A 25440-nucleotide genomic window follows, 5' to 3' on the forward strand; every position below is an offset into this window, starting at 1 on the left:
AATTTGGTTTGGGATATTTAAGGCATTTACTTTGACCACCTCGACAAATAGAGATAGATGCTGGTGTAATGTAACTGGTATAAGGTATCACTGTAATGCATAAGTATAGTTGTATAATATATTACTGTATATGTATTGCTGTAAACGTGTTTAATACAACAACAAATTACTTGCAGTTCTGCCTTTACAGGACATATATTTCCAAGTATGATCATTCCTGGTTTTGTGACATTATCATAAGCCTAGATTTTCAAAAGACGGGTGCTTGAAATAGATAGGTAAATATCTCCAGGATTCGAACTGACATAATGGGAACAAAGCATCTAAAAAAAATTTTCTAACCATAGTGCCTACCTATGTCTTTCAGTATCTAAATATTTTTCAAATTTGGCTCATGATCCACAAATTCATTTGTGGAGATGACTGTATGCTCCTTCTTACCCTTGCATGTGTTCTTTTTTGAAGGTGGTGTGGCAGGAAGTGACTTATGAGCATCTTCCAGCATCCCTGGTCTCTGCTGTCACTAAGGGGTTTCACAGTTCTCTTTGCCATGGGGTGTCTTCTACCATCATGAAATGATGTTAGGTTTTCATACCATTTGGTCTCTGACTAATCAGCTCTAATTTAATTTCTGGTCCAGAGAACATCTGTTTTTGTTTTAATGAAAACTGGGCTGCTTCCCCCTTACTTTCACTTTTAAAGAGAACTTCCATCAAAAAGGAACCTTAAGGAAACAGAGAAGTGCTTACCATCTCCTTCAATCACACGGTTGCAATGGAAACAAACATCACCAAACAGCTGAAGAGGAAAGAGAAGTAATAAATTTTTAATGTAATGATTTTATTGGAGGTAACTTATCAAACTAGCAAAACAACTATGTTTCAGCTGATGGACACAATCGCTTTCCTGTTTGTTCCAGCGAAATAAAGAGAATGCTGGCAAGTCTGGTTTGGTTTTCCAAATACATTTTGCATCATCTCATCACAAAAAGTCTTGATAATATTAAAGATGAAAACATTTATCTACCTTTGATTCTCTGTAAGTATGATTTTGTTTTGTTTCAAGATTTCTCTAATCCTGACGATTTGAAATACAGCAGTTGGTGTCATGTACATATGGTTACTAACCAGAAAATGTAACATTTGGACTGACATGCATGACTAAAACAATATATTACTGTAACTGTAAGAATATTTTATCTTTATTAAAAAAATGAAAAAGTAAAATTGCAGACAAAAAATAGTAATTCTTTTTCCAGGCTTAACATTTGTCCACAATATAAAAAGAAGTGCCAAAAAATGAATGTATTTTTTCTAACTGTAGTAGTTAACCTTGGAAAAGACATTCACTCTACATACAGCTCTTGTCTGGTGCACAGACTTGGCCCATCCCAGCTGCAACACTATAACTATGAACGTCACAGCATTTACAGTCTGCAATTGTGCCAGCACCAATCATCCACCCTTCATCACTAATGACCAATTAAGAATCCATCTGTAATTAGCAGATGCTGTACAACTCCCAGCTGTAACCCCTCCTCAGGTATTTATGTAGGCAAGAGAGGTGAATGTGACGTGACACAGATGGCTTCCCAAGAAAAATATGTCCGTGCATCCTGGGGTGGCTCCTCATCCAAGGGTGTCTGGAGAGGGGTGGTGCTGCCACATGTAACTTCTACACAAATGCAAGTGGTCACTAGAGGGTGTCTTCTGACAAATTTAGTCTTGGAAGTCTTTATTAGCCTAATGACTGAGCAGGAGCACATATCAACACACAGTGTCTTAGAGCAGCAGCTGCAGGGAAACCCAGGCCACTCACTGGGGCCTCCAAACGAAGTTAGCGAGTGGCAAATCTTCTTTATTTTCTTAGGAGAGATTACTTGTCATTAGCTGCTCTGATCCACAGACACGTCAAAGCCCTGTAATGGCTCTATTTAAGTACCACTAAGCTTGAAGAACAACTTGATGCTGATTGTCCTGGCCAGCCTTTGTGAAATACCTGCAGTTTTCTTTTTTAATGCCCCACAGATGAAGAGGGAAACCTGTATAAATTAAATGCAACAGAGCATATGCTAATTGCCATTACAGCCAGAGGTGCCTTTAACAAAACAGAAGAATGTCCATGGTTTTCCACCTATATCTAATAAAACCTATTTGTGAGTTTACCAATTAATGCCATTTAAAAAATATGCAACCTTACCTGATTGTAGTGGGTTTCACAATATGCCAAGCCTTTTCTCTCATAATGACGATGACCCAGGAATGGTTTTTCACATTTTGCACAAACAAAATGCTACAAAGAAAATTACAATGCATTTCTTTATCTTTTGGAAGTAACATTATTTTTTCTGGAAAGTAAAATAACTGTGTTGAACATGACTGAAGTCTACTAAGCCATCTTGAAAAGCAGAGTTTAAACTTTTGTTTCTACATTTAGGCCATTAAAATATTAATTCTTTTAATGTCTTCAACATTTCAATCCAAAAGTTACAAAACAAAATCAAGCAATGGAGTCTCAATTTTTATCAATGAAAAGAATTAAGAGTTCTTAAATTTGCATTATCATTATACCCTTGTGAAGAAAGCATTTCCTAGAGGAGACTTTTTCAAAACAACAGAAGAAATAAACAATTTGTCTAATTAAAATGGAAGATGTGGAACTAAATCTTATATGTAGCCTTGAAATATGAACTCTCACATGAACTGTTAAAAGAAATATGTACTTAGGGGTATTATGATGCTTAGTAACATGGTTGGCTGCTTTTCCACATGTACTGCTTTGAGCTCTGAAATTTTGTTTTGTAAGGACCTTGCTGGGCTTCCTTTGAATTACTGATTTTAGTTTCACAGTCAAAGCTCTCTGTAAGGCGACAAGTAACTCCTATCGCACAGTGGAAGACCGTCCACAATCAGGTTGAAGAGGCATTTGGAGAAGGCATTTATAGAATCATCACTGCAAACTATGAGAATCCTTTCATTGAAATTGAACAGAAAAATCACAGTTAAATATGCTAAGGTTTACATTTGTAAGAGAGATCATTTAGCATCTGATGTTTACCTCCACATGCCATTGTTTGCCCATAGCATTCACCACACGGCCTTCAATTGGTCTCCTACATGCCCCACAGATGGGGACACCCATTTTGTCATGGCAGGGTAAGCAGTAGAGTTCTCCTTTCAGCTCACGAGCGTCAGCAGTAAGTTCCTTCCTGTTCAGAAGTTAATGAATTGAGAGCATGAATAAAGGCACCCAAAAATGTCAGCTCTTGAGAGTTTCTACTCTCAAGTGAAAAGTGAAGTGAAAAAAAAATTAGTATTTGCTTTAGAAATGATATTTATACTACAGTAATGCAGCAGCATCAAATATAACACAATTCAACACAGTTCACCCCGATCTCAGTAAGCTGAGAACAGGCTGCAAAGCAAGGTGCACTGAGTCTCTCTGGAAACAGCTGCTGACTTATTGTCATTCTGCTTAAGCAGCACAAATCTGTGTGTGAAAGCTGAACATGTTTGGTTTATATTCTGGCACTTATCACCAGTTTATTTTAGATTTGCATAAGTGCAACTGAAAGTAAAATGTAGTCCTCAATATCCTCAATAGTTACATTTTCCTTGTATCAAACTTCAGAGAAAGAGAACTAGAGACCCACATGAACTAGACTTATTCATTTCCCATTGCAGAATCTTATAAACTCTACTTTTTAGTAATTTGCATGGCTAGATACTGAGAACCTTAAGCTAAACCTTAAAAGGGACTGTAATCACAAATACTCTCAACTGCTTGCCACTGATGTAACGCTACATACTGTTATTCAAATCAGCCTTTGCTGTGACACTGAGATAGTAGCTTCCTTTGCAGCAGAAATAAACTAAGAATCCATGCTATGTCCTATAATGCTCCCTGCTCCAATGCTCATTTCTGCGTAAGTGCAGGGTGTAGAAATGTGCAGTTTCATGTGCTGCACTTGCAGAAGATGATAAAATGAGATGGGAGACGGCTTCTAAAAGAGACAGGCTTTAAAAAGAGAGAACAAAGTTTGGATGCCACTGAACTAAAGAAAAAAAAACATAGGCAAGATAGTAATTCAAGGAACAAAAAAGAGCCAATTCTCTTCCCTTCCTAGCAGAATGGTGAGCTATCATTTCACTACTATAGAAATTATATCTGTGCCGATATTTGGTATTTTGTAAAGTACTGCCTTCTCCTGCAGAGTCCAATCTTTCTTTAGTCCCCAGCACGTCAGCTGTTGTCTGAACCCCGCAAGCCAAAAGCAGCAACACACATCTGGGTTCAAGACATCCAAACCTCACCCCCTCTTGTCAATTGTGCAGGACAAGTTTCCACTTTAAATTAAAGCAAATAAGCCCAGCATTTTCCTGTTTCCCATTGCAGAACTCAGGTTACCCGCAGTTTGCACAGTTGAAATGATCAGGGTGATAAGGATCGTTTTTGAATATGAGAGGCTGTTCATCAATAATAGCATGACACTTCTGGCAGATGTACTTTCCCAGGCCTCTGGCTTTTTCCTTGTTATGGCAAGGACGGCAGAGATGCCTGAAACAGCATAAAAAAAGAGAGGTAAGTATTGCTACCAGGTACTACAGTGCAAAATATAAACCAAAAATCTCTCAGAACCTCAATTCAATCAGCTCTTTTTTGAGTCTTGTTAAACCAACTTCCTTGCTAAGGCAAACCAAGTTCAAAGCACCAAAATGACTGCCCAAGTTCCAGGTGATAATTTAATTGTCTGTCACCATAGGAGTATAATTTCTTCAGCTGAGTTAAAACTGTATTGAAACACAGAAAACACGGTTTCTTATAGATTCTCATTGATGAATGTTTTACTTTCAAAATCTTAAAAATTTAGATTAGAAGCTGTATGAGCACACAGCTCCTACTTCTGTAGATAATTCTGTATATTGTATTATACATAAGAAGCCAATGGCCATATAATCCAATTGTAAAATATTCTTTTGATCATAGCTGGCAAAAATATCCTACTATGTGAAGGGCTGAACATTAAGCAATTGTTATTAAATATGGCGCCAAACTAGACCAAAATTGAAGAACCAAGTTGGAAAAGAAAGTAAACATTTTTATTAAAAAAAATGCAATGCTTCTGTATCTCAAAGTTTTCTCTCTTTCTCTCTCTTATTACATATAAAAATGATCCCAAAAGGTCACTGGGTAAAGAAAATGTTTGCCATGAAAGTTGCTGTTGAAGCAGGCAAAATGTCAATATTTTAAGATCTTGTGGTTTTGTCATGCCTGATTAGACTGTATCACAGAAAATACTTCAGTTGCTCCATTCAAGCTGGAAAGCCTCAGGAACCAAAACCTCTCAGTCCCCCACTATTAGTTCATTTAATTTATGATCAGTTAACAGAAGGAAGGGTGGAGATTTACCTGCCAGCATTCTTGACAAATCCAATATCAGCCAATACTGCCTGGCAAATATCACAGCAGAAGCACTCTGGATGCCAGCTATTGTTCATGGCTTTAATAACACGACCAATAATGAACTCACCTGTAAGAAACACAACACCAGGATGTAAAACACCATACCAGACAAACTTAAAAGTAACTCACAAATGAATCACTACAATGACTACAATCATCATTCCTTTCCTTACCCCAAAATCTGGTAGGACACATTGCTTTCAATATCACAGTTCTGATTCCAAAGTCCTGGAAATTTGGGTTTGTTTGTTGTGTTTTGTTATGGGTTAAAAGAAAACATTTTTGCTGATAGAGGACCTTCTGCTATTTATGTACAAGTCCTTCAACATGCACACTCCACCTGCTCCCTGCAATAATCCTATTTTGGTCCCTTCACTGGTTTTACTTATCTCTTCTCAAGCTGTTAAGAAATTTATGGAGTACTTAATATAATAAGGGCTTTCTTGTGTCTTAATAATTTTTCTCTTTCTCTTCATTAAGAGTATGACAATGTTAATTTGTCACATACATAGCAAAGGTTTCTACTCCACTAGGTCCACTAGGTCCACTTGGTCCACTAGGACCAAGCCTTGAAGGTATTCTATACTCAAGTACAGAGTACAGAGTACCTTCTGTACTCTGTTGTGCCTTGAGTACAGAAGGTATTCTGTACTCAAGGCACAACAGAATTGAACTTGGGTGGCTGTGGATATCCTGCAAAAAAACTCCCATGGAGTCCAAATGCAAAGGTGCAGGGAAGCTGCAGAACAGTAAATCCAACACACACAACTTCTGACCTCCCACAAGGAGTCCTGCCCCATAAGGCATTAAAAAAACTGTGTGAGAACTAATGTTTTGCATGCGGTGTGACTGTACTGCACAGGCAGTGATGTCCATCACATGTGACCTGATTGTTCTCTATGCTGATGGACAGTGTAACAGGGGTTCTGAGCAGTGCAAAGTGTGTTGGCAGCTCAGCTTCCCAGTGCTGTCAGAGGCTGAGTTCTGGCTTTGGGGAACAACTCCAAGAGCTGCCAAAGGGGAGCGATCAGGCAGGTAATGGTGTGGATGATAACATCCAGCATGCGACTCTGTAACATTCCCATGAAGTCACAGCTTTGCAAAAACAAATCCAATGGACTCCAGACACATCAAGAATGCTGAAGGCCTCATCACTGACAACAGCCTCAATGACTTTGTCTGTGTTTGTTAAGTACAAGCAGTGGAAAAGCCCAGCTCTGGGCAGGACCTTGAGGAGGTTTTAAGGGAGCTGGCAATATCAGGAGAGAGGATAGGAGAAGGTAGAGCTGTGCCAACTGTGCAGGAGAAATCCCGGAGATAGCATAGCTCCTCACAAATTGCCACCAACTCATTTCTTCCTCTTCCTCTGCTTGTTCACATCTGCAGCCTTAAATTCATAGTTCCATAGCATCTGCTTCCCTCTCCCTTGGTGTTCAACACCTCTCTCCACAAAAGGAAAGGCCTCACTGAGATAAATTAAAGCTTTAGCACCTTGCCAAAGGTGCCAAAGAAACACAAGGGCTTTCAGAGCAATTTAGGGAATAGTCAAATAATTACTTCCCAGCTCTGGCCCAGCAAAATGTGTCACACACAGGGGAAAAAGAAAACATGCAAGTGATTACAGTGCAGCAGATGCACAAGCATCTACATCAACAGAGGCAAATAAAAAGCAGCCCTCTGTATCATGTAGGATGGACATTAGACACTGAAGCCTGAAAGGTATTTGTTTCAAAAAAATCAGCAGGGTCCAGCTGACCAGCACTTGATTATAACATTAGATGATGGATATCATCTCAGGTTCTGTGAAGTAGGACAGTACAGGTGGGTTACAAGAGTCAAAGCAGATGAAAAAGTCTTGTTGCATGGTTTCAGCTACATGAGAAGGGACAAATGTCAGCACATAGAAATGTACAGATATAAATAATCACAAGTATTATATATGATTGTATATACAATCAGGAGTTTATGAATGGTCTATTCATTGGATCATTGGCTCAACAGCTAAATTATTTACTAAAAGAATTTTATTTAAAAATTTATTTATTAAAAAAAAAATTAAATCCTACTGGTTTATGACCTTTAGAAAAGCAATTCCCCAGTTTCTCTGAAGTCTAGCTCATTCCTGAAGTACAGATGCTCAGCTGAACATAAGCACCTCCCAGGAAACAGACACAAGGGCAGCACATCTTCTCCCAGTGACACTCCCATTTGTGATCAGTGTGAAGTATTTCACCTTAAAACTTACCACATTGATGGCAGCAAGGGGCAAAAAGCATTTGAAAATCATGTTCACAGTACTTCCTCCCTTCAAACTGCAAATAGAAAGAGGCATGAGGAACTTGCACTTAACATAAATGCAGTAACACCCCATTGTGTTTCCAGATACAATTAGGTAGTAAAACAAGAGGGGCTGAGCAAAAGTAACCAGACCATGAGCTACATGTGCTAGGCATTACATCCACCACCTTAATTCACCTACTAGCTAGCATGTAGTGTTAATAGCACATCATTTCTCCAGTACTGCTGAGAGTGTAAGGCGTTTTCTGTCACCCATTTACATGACAAGAGATGTCTGAATTTTGGCAGACTACTGAAACTGAAGCAACCAAACAAATTCTGAGCAGGAAATTAGCTAACAAATAGCCTTGGCCAGCAGGAGGGGAGAAGCATTTTCCTCAAACCTATTTGATGTCTTCCTCATTCTATATTTCCTGCCGGAATGACCCAGCATACCAGAGGGTGGAGGTTGGGGTAGGAAGAACACCCAGAGGCAGAAATCTTTGCAATTTATGGAGCAGTTCAGCCAAAACATGAAGGGAAATAAGCCTTTTCCTTCATGATGCTTATTTCATAGAACCATAAAACCATTTAGGTTGGGAAAGACCCTTAAAATAATCCAGTCCAAATATTAAAGAGTAAAGTTCACTACATCGATCAAGTTAAATTGATTTTAAGGGATTTGAATTTTATCACAGTTGATGTAAGTTCAGCTACAGTTCAAGCTCCCATTGAAAAAAAAAACATATGGAGTAAAAAGATTCAACAGCACTGCATTAGTAGCTTAGCCAAAGAATATGTAAAAACATGTAGGCAAATATGAGCCGAAATGAAGGGAAATGTTTAGATACCTTCAGGTACATTATTATTAGACACAAATGCCAATAAGCATGTCAAAACCAGGTAGACAATATCAGGTATGCTATAAAATGTTTGGATTTAAATGTCTCAATTTAAACAATGGAACAAGGAGGACAACAAGAAACCTTGCTCTTTTCTTTTCACTGGGCCTAAGACAAAACCAAGTCAGTAGTATAAAACATTACCCACAAAGTAAGGTTTTGTGCATGGACAGAAAATACAGAAATGTGGTTCAAGATCACCTGTTGTATAATATGAAATGACAAGAATCTAATACAATATAAATATAATAAATACTTTTGCAAACTGGCAGGATGGGGATCTAATAAAACATTTCACTAGATATTTATGGTTAGAAAATTCCTGCGCCAAACCTGAACTGCACTTTTTAGGAACAGAAAGACATTAACTCAGTACAGACCTTTTCAGAAGTCTCTGTCAGAAATTTATCAAGTGCTATTCCAGTGTAATACCCTAAAACATATTACTTTTTAATTAAAAAAAATAATAATTGAGAGATAGATACAGGGCTATTACTTTCTCAAGGAGTAATGGAAATTACTCATTCATTGTGAATTGTGCTTGCTTCCTGCATGATAAAATCCTTTCCAAACAGAAAAAAAAATTGCAAGCTTCCTGTTCTGTTTAAACAGGTGGTCCACTGGGGGATGCTTAGGTTTGCCTGGATTTCAAAGCCACCACATGTTGATCTGAACAGACCAAACAGGTTTTCTTCCCCTCTTTGTTTGCATCAGGCAGGTTGGTTTCCATTCCGTCTTGTTTCTATTTTCAACCTCTGCTCCTTTGTGCTGCCCTTTGTGGATGACCCAGCAGTTATTATCACAGAAAGCCTTGAGCTTCTGTAGCAAATCTTACAGTACATAGTTTAGAAGCAAGCATTTCACGGTTGTGTGCTGAAGGTCCATGAGGTGAATGGCCCTGCATAAAACATCTCACTGTGAAATAACCTCCAGCTTACCTGCATGTTTTTAGCTAACTTAAGTGGAAAGTCATGCACAAAAACTGCGACTTTAGAGACTGTTTCTCTAAGGCAGCTTTTGGTAAAAACCATTTTAAGAAAACACTCGAGAATGGAAACAAACATGAACATCTGTTCTGCCATTAGTAGACGACTGTGCACTGCTACCCGTAGAGAAATTCTACAATAGCAGCTCTAGGGAATACACATCTTCCAGGTGGGGGGAGTAGAAGCAGACCAGAATTGCTGCCACTTCACACCTAACAGCAAAGAACAGAGAACTCTACTGGAATCTGCTTGTACTAATTTTTGTTTAGACTGAATGCATTAGAAAACTTGCTAAAATGATGTTACTGAGCAAACTGGAACACAAATCAAATACACTGTACCCAAGTTCCTGTGCAACATTAGGCACGCAGGTCTCAGGAATCCAAACTATCATTTCTAACATGGGCTCAAGAGGACATCCACAAAACCCCTGCTATGCTGTGCAGACTCTAAGCAGGGGATGGGCACCACTTGTGCCTGTGAGTGACTTGGCTCCAGTGCTGCACACAGTGAGCTGTGCTGATGGGGGTGCCTGCAAGGCAGCCCAGAGATCAGTCCTGCAGCACAGGAGACCTGACCAGTTCCACCCCCACCTGTGGAACACAGTGTGAAGGCTTATCAAGGCAGTGTTTGACAGCAAGTGTGATAAGCAGCTTAATGACTAACTGGGGGAACCCTGCAAGGCTTGCAATAGGCAGGGGAACAATATTTGCCTTCCTAATTGCTAAGAGCTGGAAATCATTTCCAAGAAATTCTAGCTTAGCTAAACCAGGCACAGAGTAAACACAAACTCATGCTGGGCAACCAACAATGCCTGTGTTTACCCACAGAACCTGCTCAGAAAAACACATTACCTGGCCACACCTCCAAACACATCCATCTTCTCAAAAAGTGCATTAAGCCAGTCTGAGGAAGATGTGCTTTCTGCCCATCTTCTCCAGTCACAGTTTTTCTTGACAGTGATACAGATTATCTCAAGTCCTCTGAGCACTGTCAGCCACTCCTGAGCACTCACCAACCTAAGCTCATCTTCTACCTGCTCAGGGTTTTCCTTCCTCTCACAGAATCACAGAATGGGTCAGGCTGGAGGTGGGGTCATCTGCTCCAACCTCCCTCTTCAAGCAAGGTCATCCTAGAACACACTGCACAGAATTGCACCCAGATGATTCCTAAGTATCATGAGTGAGGGAGACTTCACAACCTCTCTGGACAACCTGTACCAGTGCACAGTAAAGAAGTTCTTCCCCTGATCAGGTGGAACTTCCTGTGCATCAATTTCTGCCTATTACCTCTTGTCCTATTGCTTGGCACCACCAAGCAGAGCCTGGCTTCCTCCTCTGACACCCTCCCTTCAGATAATTACATTCATGAGGTTCCCTCTCAGTCGTCTCTTCTTGAGTCTGAACAGGCCCAACACCCTCAGCCTATCCAATGTTATTTTACCTCTGTAATAATTGTGGCAAGAAGTATCTATCCTTAAATTAAACTTTCCACTGTCCACGTAACATTTCTCAGGCTACCCAGCCTGAAAAAAACCCCTAGCAACATTAGCCAAAACAAGCACACAGTGTTTTAATTCCTGGGACAATCTACTGGCACTCACTTCTGACTTACTGTCTTTGAGAGCAGCGTGTTTCAGTAAGAGAGTCCTCAAAGACCAATCATGAATATGAATGTTAACAAGGTAGCAGTAGGAAGCAAAATGCCTACATCCAGGATATCTAAGCACCACTAGGATACTTGCCTCTGCCACGGAGATTCAAGTATGGCCACCCATGAGCAACACAGAGAGATTGTAACATTCCTGAACTATGTCCAAAAGTTGGACTTTCTTTCTGCTGTAGTCTCCTCTAGAAGATACAGGCTGCCTAGAGCATGATTTTCCAAACTTTTATCTTTAAGGACCATTCAACTTTCTGAAAGAGGTCCCTGAAATGACTTACTGTTTTTTGAGTCACAAAAAGAATGAATAAAGTATTCATTATTAAGAGAAAATACATTTTATTGGTTTAAGGCAATTTTATGAACATAATTACAAATATTTTAGTTTTGAAACGTTCCTATCACTTTACGTTTGCCTCAGGCTTTAACGTGTCAGGATGGACTCTTTCCTGAGTCAGCTCAGTATATATTAACAATTGTAATGCAACTTGTTAATTATCTAGGGGGGTGTTCTTTTGTTTCTATTTAATTAATTCTGCCTTGCAGCTCAGCTTTTGATGTCTTATGGAACACTAGAGGCTAATTTACTACAATTTGTGTAACACTATCCCTAGAGCCTTTTGATCCTCAAACAAGGTGAGAAAAAGCAAATCCCCAGGAATCCCCTTAGCCAGTCTCTTTTGCAACCCACACTCCTCCCTCAGCCTCTCCTCATCACCACATAACACGCTCTGTAAAATTAGAAATGCTTCTATGAAGATAAACTATTGTGCTCTTGCCAAAGGATGACACCTGTATGTGAGAGCACAGAATTGTTCTTTTTACACTCTGCTCATTTTCGTTTTCAGATCATCATATGACACAAATCCTGTAACTGCTACCCTAAGATGGATTGTAAGCTACTGGAGCAGGGCCTTATCTGTCTGACAGTAATTCCCTGACTCACACCATCTATTGTTCCCTATACTAATCACTTTGTATTTTATGAACCAATCTAGAGCTTTCACTACCACTTTGTGCTGAGCCACATTCTGAATTCCCACAATAGGGGAATGTAAAAGAAAATGAAACCTATTCCAAAATACCCTCCTAAGCTGAGGCAAATCAACCTGGAGCTGAGAAATATTAATGTGATCAGGTCTTAAAACTCTGAAAGTGTGTTCAGAACTGATAATTTTGAATGTTCTAGACTGTTAAACTTAAGAGCTGATCTTACATTGGCCCTGCCTGGTTTGGATCACAGCATGCTCACATACAGATCATCCCTTTTCCAATGCCAAGTTGGACTCGCTCAACTCAGCAATAAACCTCCTATAGACCACAGGATGCTGGGATTTCCCTCTATATGACTTTCTCCTCTACGAAGTATGTTTCCTATGTATTTCTGGTACATCAGATTCACAAGATTCAGGGAAAAAATTTGCACTGAGAAAAAGATCTCCAGGAATTTTTCTCTCAGCGCTGATAATCCTGAGGTCCACATTTAAAGAACATTGATGTCCTCCAAATCAGCACAGAAAGGTTCCTGGCTTTTTTCTCCCTTTCCTGGGCATACTCTTTCAGAGCCCAGATCCTCCCATGGAACTTTCTAAGCTATCCTCCTACTTCTGCTATGGGAATGAAGGCTCAAGAGGGGGTATGGGGACAGGAGGGCTCCTCTGCCCCACTTACCTCATAGAAGAGCCCTTCGGGGAACTGCTGGAAGCACTGGGCACAGACGAAGCACTGCTCGTGGTACAGCTCACCATTGCTGTTGACAATTTTCTCGGCAGGGGCAAAGCCCCCCCTGCAGCGCTCGCAGATGGCGTTGGCAAGAGCGTTCGCCATGTTGCTGTCATTCAAAACAACAAAAAAAAAAGAAAATTAGCCTAAATAGACAACAACACTGGTTGTGAGTCTTTCCCTCTCCTCACCAGGCCAAACTGCATCACCCTAATGCTAAGCTGCTCAACACAAGTTTTTCAATGAAATTCATGGTTTGTGGCATCTCCTCGGAAATAAAGCTACCACTTCTCCCTGCTCCCTAACTCTTTAGAAACAAAATCCCTGTGATACACTCTAATTAATGGAAAACCCCAAACACAAACATTGTCAATACAGACACATTTACAGGCTTTTTATGATGAAAAAAGACAGGCCATTCAAAGTACTATAAAAATTATGACATGCATTAAAATTACTGAAAACAAGGGCAAATATTAATGATGGAGGACTGGCATCACACAGGAAAACATAAACTATTTATTGTAAACGAATTCTAATATATACATATACAAATTCTAAAATATACATATATAACGGCATTAGTTCAGAGCTCTACATAAACAATGTGAAAAAGTGCAGGATCTGGTCTGGCAGATATTACTGAAAAACAGAGTAGTTAAATAATTATCTTTTATACGAGCTCTGCACACCTTGAAGTAATTTTACAAATTCGGTTTGTAGTCATGGGATTTTTGATTGGTTTGTTAAGGTTTATCTCAGGGAGTTCAGCACATCATGTGCCAGCCCACTCCAGGGCCAAGGGGGAGGGTAGGAATGCTCTGGCTGCCCCACTGCGACAAACACACAGGCCAACACAAGCTGGCAAACCCATGCCAGGGATGCAAAGAAATATTGAAACAGCAACCTTGGTTGCTTCTCAAAGGCACAGGACCAAAAAAATGGCAGTGTGGTAGCTGTCCACATCTGCAGAAGACAGTACAGCTGTGCTTCAGTTAATTAAAGCCAGAAAAAAGCTCTTTTGATTTTTCCTTTGCAAACATTTTGTCACTCGTACCTAGACTCTCAAAGCTCTGCCTTTCAGGATCATCCCACCGCCCCAGTATAAGGTGATAGCAGAGAGCAAATATAGGGCAATGGTCTAGTTTCATTACAATGTGATGGCAGCTGACAAAACCACTGACTCAAAATTTATCTGGAAGGTTATTAGACAAGTGACATTATTTGAAACACATGTGCATGCATGTACACATTTTGATACAGCTATCATGCTGTGCTTGTAAGTGCAGAGACCACAGTCCTCTGCAACATGCCAAGCCTGCCTTCTTATCCCTTCAAGGGGATAAGACCTCTGGGCTCCCACCATGTTCAATAGGAATTGAATTCATTCCTTGCACACCATCCAAGGGAGCAAGCAAACACCTAGCATGTGGTTCAAAATGGAATGTGTTTTATCTATTTCTTACACTGTCTCACAGAAGAGCCCTACACAAGGTCACATCTGACATGTTATTATTAGCTGGCACATTTTTTTCTCTCTCTCTTGATCTTCGCAGATGAGGAAAACGGCAACTGCAGTCCAAATATCCACTGCCCTCAGTGAAATGAGTGGGGAAATTTCATATGAAGATCAGATGCAGGATGGTCTAACCCATACATAACAGACAGACCTATGGACAAACTGCAGTGACTATACACATAAACTGTGATCAACTATAAAGCTCACCAATGGTCTTCATGGACTGTGTATGCTTTCTGTGGGGCAAAACCTCAGTCAACTTCCCCATCCTCCTTATCAATCCAAATGAAGAATAATCACAAGAGAAACTGGGATCTTTCATCATCACTTCAACAGTGCTCGAGCATTAAGGATGCTAAGCACTGCTGTACGTAAAGTATAATCCAAGAAAAAGCATGATACAAAGTTCAAGACCAAATAAAAACAGTTTACCTCTTCAGGAAAAAGTGCTTCACTTTGAAACACATCATATTTGTAAAACTAGTGAAGTATGTAATACTCCTGCATTAATGAAGCAGTTTATCTATTTGCCCAGAATAAGTGGCAAACAACCTGAAAACAGAGACTACTTTAAAAATTCCAACACCATTTTTACTGCTGGTAAAAGTTTCTGATGCAATTAATGATGAAATTTAAAGTAACAATTCAAATTTTAGTTGACTGTTACAACTGGCAATGTTTCAAGCAGAACAGTGGCAAAGGTTGGATGAGAGAACAGCTTGCACAGCCTGAGCCCCAGATAATAAAATACATTATGTACAATAAACCAGTAATGTCACTGCAGTTACACCCCACAGCTGAACAGAACAAACTTACAATTTTGCATAAAAGTCACAAAACTCTTTGTAGAGTTTTATTTCACTGTGCCTACGTTGCAGTTTTGACACTGGTTTCTCGCCTTCATTTCCCGCGGAGTTGTGAGCATTCGGAGTGACCTTGTACGCAACCTCTTCATCCTCTGGGATGGGGAAGGGCTGAGCTCTGTGCTGGAAGTCCATCTCGCTCTGACTGTTTTCCCAGGTGTATATATTCTATCCTTAAACTGCTAAGAAGCTGTAGGCAAAGTCTGCAAAACAATATGCTGGACTTCCCCTTGTTCCCAGCGAAGTGATTTACTTTCACAGCTCGTGTCATGTAGCTGGAGCTACACAGCACCCTGCTAGAGCTTCAAGTTAAAAGTTCAGCAGCAGGGCTGTGAGCCTGTCATGGTCACGCTGAGATTTACTGAGGCTGGCTGTGCACAGAGGAGAACACTCCCCTGCCAGGCCCTCATGCAAACTCGGATGCTGGAAAGAGTCTTTGCTGCTGGCTGCTGACAGAAGCTGCCCAGGAGAGCTGTGGCGTGAGTAACCCATGTGAGCAAATAAAATCACCACCAAACTTGGCTGCAGCTTCTTTCTGCTGAGGAGGCACAGAGGCAGAGTCCAACAATATTTTACCATGGGAAAACCAACAGTGGAAAGCAGGAAGAGAAGACTCCTGTCTCCAGGTAAATATTGCTTTATTGCCCATAGTGTGTTAATTACATTGTAAAAATGGCCTTTAATGCTCCACTTGTGTCTTCTAAGTCATATGTGTTGAATTTATCTATATGTGTCTTTCCTCCTGTCAGTATTTCAGACAAGGGGTAGGTACAGGCAGATGGTTTAATTTCTGTCGTGTTTCTCAGGCCATTACCAAAACTGACAGGCATGCCGTAATGGAAACTATATGGAGGAAAACCAAACCTTTATTTCCAGTGATGTACTGCATTTAGAACAACCATCCAATGTAAGAACACTAACTGAAGGAAGATTTGCAGCTAATAATTCAGAATCCATCAAGCTCTCCCTCTTTGAAGCACAATGCTTGTTGCAGATCTGGTATACTCAGCTTCCAGCACTTTCTAACTGCAGAAAATGAAGGCTTTTGGGAAGCCCTCCAGAATAACTAACTTTGGTGTTGAACTGTCTCAACCGTGTTAGCAATCAGTTGAACTGCAGAACTGCATGCACTTTGTGCTCGTGACACACAGCACAGTGGTAGCTGAAGAATCTGCTAGTCAGTGAGGGGGCATGAGGAAGCAGAGGATAACAAGAAGGAGATGAGTAACAGGAACAAACAGAGAAACTAGAACTAAGATCAGAAAATAATAGAATCATTTAGATTGGAAAAGACCTCAAGACCACTGAGTACAACCACTAATCTAATATTGCCACATTCACCACTAAATCATGTCCTCAAGTGCCACATGTATGCATCTTTTAAATACCTTCAGGGACGGTAATACTAATACTTCCTTGGGCAGTCTGTTCCAGTGTTTGACAACATTTCTGTGAAGAAATTTGTCCTGATCTCCAATCTAAACCTCCCCTGGCATAACTTGAGGCCATTTTCTAGTCTACTGTCACAGGATATGATAGAATGTCCAGACAAGGTTACAATTTTTTAATATACCTCCACCTTCCCCTAGGACCCACGACAGAGGGTCTGGCTGGTGATGGTTTTTGGCCGTATCTCTCACCACCAGCTAGGACAGCTTGTTCAGCAAGCATACAGCAGCCCACACGCCACTCTCCATACAGGCCTGAGCCTGCCTGCAGCCACCTTCCTGCAGCTCAGCCAACGCAGTCCTACACTACTGCTTCTGCTGACAAATTTGTGGAATGGGTTGGGTCAGTGTCTTTCCTTCACTTCCCCTCAACAAGAAGCAACCCCCTAGGGAAGCTATTTCCCTGCATAGGTGGGACCCAGGCAGCATGACCCTCCTCATTTGCCTGTCTGTAGGTGTGATTATTCACCCTATGCCAGAGCTACCAGGAGTCAAGCTCTAACAGGCTAAGGAGGCTGCACCCTCACCACTGACACAGCCTGGCTGCAGCTCAAGCCCTATTTTTATCTGTCATGGGGCAAGCTGCAGATGAAGCAATTATCAGGTTGTAGCCTGAGGCCACAAAATCTTGCCAGAGCATCAGTGCAGTCCTAGAATAAAAGGTTTCTGCATTCTCTGAAACATAAGTGATGAAAATGTGCAGTGTCTGCCAACAGACTTGCAGGTATAGTGCTGCCAGTTCTTCTTGCTTCCTTGACTTTTTGCACAGGTCAGTGCTGAGCTACTGTGGGTATAAAAAACTTCAGCGAGACTGAATGCAGTGGACTAAAAATGCTGATTTATTCAGGATCAGTAAAGGTGCATGAAGTCACTAAGATAATAAACAGCAAGTCAGCCTATCTCTTCCTCTTATTGCTATTTTCTCAACAGTTTCCCAACTCTTTTCCTATATTTTGTCCCAGATCACAGACAATTCTCCTGGGAAGATGCTGCTGCAAATCAAAAGTGCCCTGTAGAGACTTTCTCCTGGTGGACTACTACAATTTTGCAGTAACCTGAAATCCACAGGTGACCAACATGGTTGGAAGCCACTTCTGCTGCCTCACATCCTCTTTAGTCAACAAGAAAACATTTGATTCCTTCTTCAGCTCGCTACTGTGCAGTCTTCTGCATGGCTGTAGCAAAGCAAGTAGTACAGCAAGATGTCCATCCAAAAAGCCTGGTTTTATCTTCCTAGTTTTTGTCAGGAAGAAGTCCTTCAAAGTAATAGGATTCCATATGTGCAATAAGTAGAAGCTGCCTAGTTCTCCAGTCGTATTACCATTGCTGCTGGAGGGATGACTCTCAATTTTTTTCTGTTAAACAAGAAGGAGCTTGACAGGAATTTAAAAAGGTCCTTTATGCTACTGAAGCGAAACACAGCTTCTGCTGTGGAGGTCTGGTAATCCACAAATCCAGAGCAGCCGGCTATCCTTCTCTTTTCTGACATTTTGTAGGAGGCATGCTGCCAAGATCTGAAATACATTGTTAAAAATACACTGCATTTTCATTAGGGAATTCTAGGTTACTCTGAGGTGAAGCTGCCCATGGGGAGTGAGAAGTATGTAAGGGGTTGTTTTGCAGCAGCAGCAGCTTCCCAAGAGCATTCTTTGGGATATGGGACAAAACATAGCAAGCAGCCTGTTGTAATGCAGTGTTAGGGAGAAAAGAAGTTGAGTGCTTAACTAGAAAAGGCAGGTGTGAAAGCAATAGACAGTCTCCTCTTGGCACACTGACGATCCTATCAGAAGCCAAAACTGGCGGTAGGGAAGGTGCTGAAGGAAACGGTAGAAGAGGGAGGGAGAATTGTTCCACTGCGGTTACCAGAAGGGCTTTGGTAAACAATAGCAAAAACAGGCGCACTGCCTAATCCCTGCTGAAGGATGACTGCCGCCTCACTCCACGCTGCTCTCTCTGCACAGCCTTCCAACCTGGCTGCCCATGCTGCCAGGGGCAGACAGGGACTCTTACAGAGACGGCTCGGTGGCCAGCCAAGCCCGCTGAGCATTCCACTCCGTGCCACAAATAGCCGTGTGCGGAGCAGCCACGGCTCCAAACAAGGCGCTTGGCAAAGGCAGCTGCTGCTTGGCCACCCCTTTGTGCCACCGTGACATATCGCTGCACGCCGGCGCTGCCGGGACGTGGCGACCGGCGGGGATGAGTAAGCACAGGGCATCCCACCACTTCCCCCGCAGGTACGAGTGGTTTCATTTCAATGATGCATTAACACATGCCATGCGGTGACTCTCACACGCAAAAAACAGAACAGCCTAGAACAGAAGTTTGGCTGCAAAAAACGCGTGGGCTTGCAGTGCCCTGCTCTGATTTCTGCACCAACATTTTAAAGCACTAGTTGACCTTTTGTGGGGGTTTTTAATTGAAATTAAAAACACTCTTGGGTTCTGGTTGCTGCAATTGTTTAGCTCTTAAGCAATAAAATACTTTCCGTGTTAAGCTGGTCTCCTAAGGCATTTTGAAAAAAGGTATGAATCTTTTATATCATTCAAATGCACATTTTACAGGTGGGATTTTCACATGTGCTCAGCACTGCTCTAACTGCTTTTTCTATTAAAAAATATGGAAAACAATCCTGAAACCACTGCAGTAAAAATCAGGTGAATTCTGAGTGTTCCTGAAAGTTTCATTCTTTAGTCTTCACCTCAAAATGCATAATTAAGCTTATGTGGTGGGAGTTCAAACAGGGCAAACAAAAAGGCAATTCTAGTTGTTTCATATCCTCCAGTATAAATTTATTCTAGTATAAACATGTCCAAAAAATGCTTTGGTCTCTGCAAACAGAGAAGGTTCACATTCCATCTCTCCATAAGGAAGTAAATATAACTGGAATAGACAGGTAAGCAGCAGCTTCCCACACAATGTTTATCAGTCATTCAGGCACAGAGAAATATCAGCCTCTGACAGAATTTGTGGAAAGGGAGAGCAATATGCAACTACAGCATTTTCCTGTTATAAGTAGTATTTCAGCAAAGCATTGTGTTTTCTTCCTGCTGGTTATGTCTATTACCAAATGAAGCCATGCTCTGTGTAAACCAAGTAATGACTTCTGTGTACAAATATCTGATACTCTTTAAAACATTCAACTCTTCCTCCCCCACTACTGTTTCTTTCAATCCTGGGCAAACAGGAAAAACAAAACAAACAGTATCATATATGAGAAGCTCACGAATTCCAATAATTTTGTGCTGCATGAGACACAGCATATTATTGGTTATTCTTGAAATTTGCACCCTGTGTAGTCAACTGCATGCCTACTTCATCACGGTATCCAAATTCTGTATCCAAATTCCTCAAAATCTATAGAATTTGACGATGCGTTTGCACTGATGTATTTCATATAACACACCCTCATTTCCAATTTAAGAATAATAAAAAAAGATCAGCCACTCAATACTAGTGGCTGCTCATCAAATGTCCCTGAGACACTTGCTCTGAAAAGAACCATTTTTTCAAGCCTGAAAAGAGAAGCTCAAGTCCACCAAGCTGCAAAAAATTGACAGGACAAGAAGAAACAACTTCAAGTTGCATCAAGGGAGGTTTAGACTGGACACTAAATTTATTTTGTTTTCATGCAAAGGGGTGTCAAGCATTTGGAACAAGCTGCCCAGAGAAGTGGTGCAGAGTCAACATCCCTGAAAGTATTTAAAAGACATGTAGATGTGGCACTTGGGGGACACAGTTTAGAGGTGGACTTGGCAGTGATGGGTTATTGGTTGGCCTTGATAACCTTAAGAGGTTTTTATAGCCTAAATGATTCTATGATTGTAAAATGATGCAGTAACATATTTCTCTTTAGGGTAATGGTTTCCTAGCCAATATTCAGTTCATGTCATCTGTCACTGACATCCACCAAAAATATTCCACTGAATCCTCAGCATAATGGCAAATGCCAGCCTTTGATTCTGCCCGAGTCATCTGCCTGCACTATGTGGAACCAATGTTTTGACAAGCCGAACACCATGACCTGAGCAGTTCATCCAGGAGCTATAATTAATACTGTGACTCAATGTAACACCCCAGCAATCAGGAGAGACTTCCAGTACATCCATGCAGCTCCTTGTAGGGCAGAGAGAACTGCAAAACCAGGCTTCCCACCCACAGCAACATCCTTATTATAGTCACATCTCCACTGGAGACACCGTGCTGAGGACTGACCTTCAGCTTTAGTAACCTGCACATCACACACATCTTTTATTATTACTTTATTACTATTAATCTACACTATGAGCAACATAATCTCGTCTCACTTTCATTAGTTTGAGCTTCTATATGATGAAGTGCAAAGTTTTTCATTGCCTGAATTAATTAATTTTGAGCAGAAGTACATTGTGTTATAGAAAACATCTCAGCTGTTCCTCTGCTCTCACACACATACCAAATTGTAATTATTAGTCATTCCAGGTTTCAGTTTCACATTTTTCTCTTCCTACATTCACTACAGCATCACCAGGCTTTAAAACCTGCAGAGGATGGCAGACAGCTAAGCCATCTGCAGTTAATACCGCAGCATGAAATAATAATAGCCCTAATATTCAACTGCCAAGAGAACAACCAGAAGCAGTTTATGTTCCTAAGACTCAAGAATGAGTAATGTGTCAACATATAACACTAACACAAAATAGCATTTGGACTTTATTACGACAGTCTTAACATTTAGGGTAATGCAAATTAAAGGTCTTCATCTTGTACTTTACATTTATTAGCCATTCAATGCTAGTAGCACACATGTCAAGTAAACATGAATGCATTTCAGTAGCAGTTTGTGCAAAGGAGGACTTCCATGCATTTTTCTAGCAGAAGGTTTGGCAAGGTTTTTTCAAACCTTTTTGCCAAGTTGTTTTGAAGTAATGGTTTCTGTCCCAACACCTGACTAATCCTCAATGAGTGAAGCAGGAGTGGACAGTTATAGTATCTATTATATGACTTATGAGGGAAGAAGATACTGCTGGGATCATCCAAAAGAACAGCGGGGTTTTTTGCTTGACAGAAGAGAAGTAAAGGAAAGAGGGAAGATGACAGGGGTTTGAGCTTTCAATCAGAGAGGCTAGAGTCCTGCCAAGCCGCCTTCTGCTTTGCTACATATCCTGCTGTAATCTGAGAAGTAGCTCTAGAAGGCATTCTAGAAAGCATCTGAGTTTAAAACTATGCAATTACTTGTACATTTCAGGCAAAATTTATAACCTGCAACTTGGCAGCTGATGGAGCTTTCCTATTCTGAAGCTGCACTTCTACAATGCCCTTTAAAAAAGTATATATATTAGGACCAACTTTGCAATGTATCAGAAATATAGGGCATGCTTCACTTCAGTTTCTGAAGTCAGTGAGAAGAAATGTACAAAACAAAAACTGAAAAGCCAAATATTGTGCAGGACAAATAGCTTTCAATGCAAACTTCCCATACTGGAACAAGGGGACCAGCCAGGGCAGTTCTGAGGCATGACTCTGGGTGGTAGTCCAATAATTGCACAGAAACGGAGTTCAAAAGGTAGACTCACCTCAGGACCAATAACTTTATGGTCTATGAAGAGTGTGGCATGCATGGATTTCGCATGCTAGAAAAGACAAACATCATTTCACATTTGCTCTACCTTTGTCCACTCGTTCCTTGCTGGAACAGCTTGAATATTTTGAATCTTTAATTTAAAAAGGCACAAGATGAGAAATGCTGCCAGGTATTGCTATCTGTGTCTGTTAGTATGTTACTTCCTTTGAGGCTAATAGTAAAAAGTTTTTAATTCATTTTTTTTCTAGCTCTATTATGGCCATTAGGGCAGCCAGAAACAGCAGAAGAGCTACAAGGAAATATGTCACAAAAGGCAGAACCCAAATTTCTCTTCCTGGACAAAAAGCTCCAAAAGATCAGAAAGGTTCATCTATAAAGACACATCACAGGATGATTTAGAATCTGCCGCAAAATTGAGCAGTATCATCAAAACACACTGCTCACAGAGTATTATACATGAAGCCATCATTTTAGAATTCTACCAGCAACTACCTAAAATGAAAATTTCTACAAAGCTGGACAATGGCAACCTAAAGCTGCTATGACAGATCAAGCAAGGAAAAAAAATAACACCTAACTGTGTGTACTACACCATCAGATAATACACATGACAATTCAGAGCACTGAGTGACTTAATAAATGCCCTGAGGGTGCAAGGCAAGACCAGAGGAGTTAATTGAAGGAAAAAACACTGAGTGCCACAAACTCCATAGGAAGTCCCTGAGCTGCAGCTGGTGGCAAGCTGGGGTTACTACCACGGGCAATCCCATAAAAGGCTCACTCTTTCCTTCTACCTCCCTCCATAGGCATCAGCCTTTGGCCATCCTCAGAAGCAGCATACTTGGCAGGCTGCTCCCATGCCTGGAGAGCATCATGAAAAAGGCTCATGGTTCTCTCGAGGACACTCTATCAGCTAGCTTCAGGTTTCCCAGAACAGCTCAAAGACCTCAGGAAAACAAAATAAAAAATATACAGAAAGGGAATCCATACTTAAAACCTTTTAAACTTTTCTCCCAAATACCTGCAAGTTAGCAATTTTTTATTAAGTGGTAACATAGACATAATTTAGTTTTTCTCTTCTGTGTGTAACTCACTTCAGTGTGACAGACTGCATTCAAAGGACAGCTTAATTGTAATGAAGAATAATGAGCAATGACAGAACATCTTTTTTAGAGAACGCTTCTGATTAGGTATCATCAGGACGCACAAAAACAACAGCAAAAGAAATGTACAATTTACCTTTACTCAGCTAATCCTGTAAATAAGAGCAGTGAAAATCCTAATTGCTATAATTAAAATCCTAATTGAAGCTCACATGTTGACTAAAATCATAGATTTTAGGAAAAGCAATTAGTGCTTTGGTTGACATTACACAAGCAGCTATCTCCAGTCGTTTGGAGTCATGAGAGGTGATAGTCCGGGTGAGCAAGTCAAACAAAATCACTTAGTTGCTATGCAATGTAGGAGACAAGGGGTGAGAGAGAAGGCAAGCAGAAAAGGGTGTGTTCCTCAGGAGTTATTTTAACCCCTAGAGCAATGAAAAGTACAGCACAAATCAACAGGAAAGCCTCTAGTCATGTGGATACCTCAAACTAAGGCACAATGCAAATTCTAGGTATCCCAATATTTAAATCTAACCATGAAGCATATTTTTTCTGGTTGTAAGTCACTCTAATTAAAGGTACCAATCCAGTGTTACGTTTGCATGGACAAATCCCTTCTTCAATTAGAGCAGCTAGCAGACAAGCTGAAGTGTTTCTTAGTTCAGAGCTCCCAAGCACTGATTAAAATGAGTATTTTGTAGCACCCAGCTCTCCACTATTCTCGCGGATTTATTAGGGAGAAGCACATTTTTTTTGTCTTAGCACTTCTTTTAAAGTTTTTCCTGCTTTAACAAATTAATCACTTTTTTTACCAAGTTATAGAATAATTACTGTTTCAGCTGTTGACACTGACAGGGTGAGCAAGTTAAACAACTCTCACAGAAAGCAGCCATATAAATGTTGACATTGGTGATGCTATAAAGAAACACTACCAGGAGAAATCAAATTTAAATAAGCTCCCAGGTGCAGACAGGTCTTTTATTTTCACCTTAACTGGCTCTCAGTACCCTAAAGCAGCTGAAGGCTCAACAGGTCCCTGGTTTCCCAGACCATTCCTGACCCATCATTTTCACTCTTTCTTCCAAGGAAGAGCAGGTCTTCAGAGCTGATGTATGGCTGGAAGCAGCTGTACACCTTGTCTGGCTGCTTTGAACACATGTGCTTTTGAAGGCAGGTTAAGGAGAGTTGTGACCTTGCACAACTCCCAAATGCTGCATCTCATAAAGATAGGGAGACAGCCCTACCGTGTTTCCAATGGGGGGGAATTTTATTCATTTGTTTCTTTTTGCACTCACCCAAAAGCCTTGCTGTGCAGAGCCTATCCCCCAAAGGCTCAGTGGGACATAACAGTGTGCTTATGCCTCCTGTTTCATCTGCAAGGAAGTCTTTGTGCTTGAAATTTTGCCCAAAAATGGCATGACATCCACATGCCTTCCAGCCTGGAGTCAATGTGCAGAGGCAGGCAGGAGCCTGAACAGATCCAGCAGAAGATTGTCTGCACCTACTCACATGCATGTAGCCATCAGCTTCAGCAGCAAAAGGAATGCAACTATAAATTAAAACTATTAATATGGAAAACACCTACAGTGCTTTCTGCACAGAACAGAGCAGTGAGCTACGAGTGACTGACAGCCACTGATGGAAGCTCATCAATGATTATTTATTGTAAATGCTGAAATTTATTGCTTGGTAAAAACTTGAGACTAACCCCTTTAAAAGCTGTTTACATTTTTAATGGCATTTGAATGTATATAAATTTGGAAAAGAGAGCTACAGATAGCAGATAACGGTGATAAAATTAATTTTTAAGTGTAACTGCCAAAAAAACCCCAAAGATAATTGCCTCTGCTTTTGTGACTACCTTTTACTGGGCCTTGAGAATTAACAGTATCAATTCTTTTAGAGGAATCATTCTATTTTTACAAAAACCCATGG

General features: G+C 40.7%; 1 protein-coding gene across 5 annotated transcripts in view; it reads right to left on the reverse strand.

Annotated features, from left to right (window-relative positions):
- Nucleotides 1–25440, reverse strand: part of LIMS1 (LIM zinc finger domain containing 1) — a 66795-nt gene that overhangs the window by 4499 nt on the left and 36856 nt on the right. For 3 of the 5 annotated variants that reach the window (XM_031056166.1, XM_031056167.1, XM_005419982.2), the window contains exons 2-8: nucleotides 12962–13121; nucleotides 7709–7775; nucleotides 5410–5530; nucleotides 4408–4557; nucleotides 3058–3208; nucleotides 2200–2292; nucleotides 750–798 (exon numbers count right to left, since the gene is read on the reverse strand). In XM_031056166.1, the coding sequence (XP_030912026.1) occupies nucleotides 750–798; nucleotides 2200–2292; nucleotides 3058–3208; nucleotides 4408–4557; nucleotides 5410–5530; nucleotides 7709–7775; nucleotides 12962–13117 (787 nt within the window). In that variant the 5' untranslated portion in view covers nucleotides 13118–13121. Of the gene's footprint in view, nucleotides 1–749; nucleotides 799–2199; nucleotides 2293–3057; nucleotides 3209–4407; nucleotides 4558–5409; nucleotides 5531–7708; nucleotides 7776–12961; nucleotides 13122–15347; nucleotides 15530–25440 lie in introns of those variants that run through there. The other 2 variants (XM_005419981.2, XM_031056168.1) reach the window with 1 other exon arrangement.

This window comes from Geospiza fortis, unplaced genomic scaffold, assembly GCF_000277835.1.
Source record: "Geospiza fortis unplaced genomic scaffold, GeoFor_1.0 scaffold192, whole genome shotgun sequence".
NCBI lineage: Eukaryota > Metazoa > Chordata > Aves > Passeriformes > Thraupidae > Geospiza > Geospiza fortis.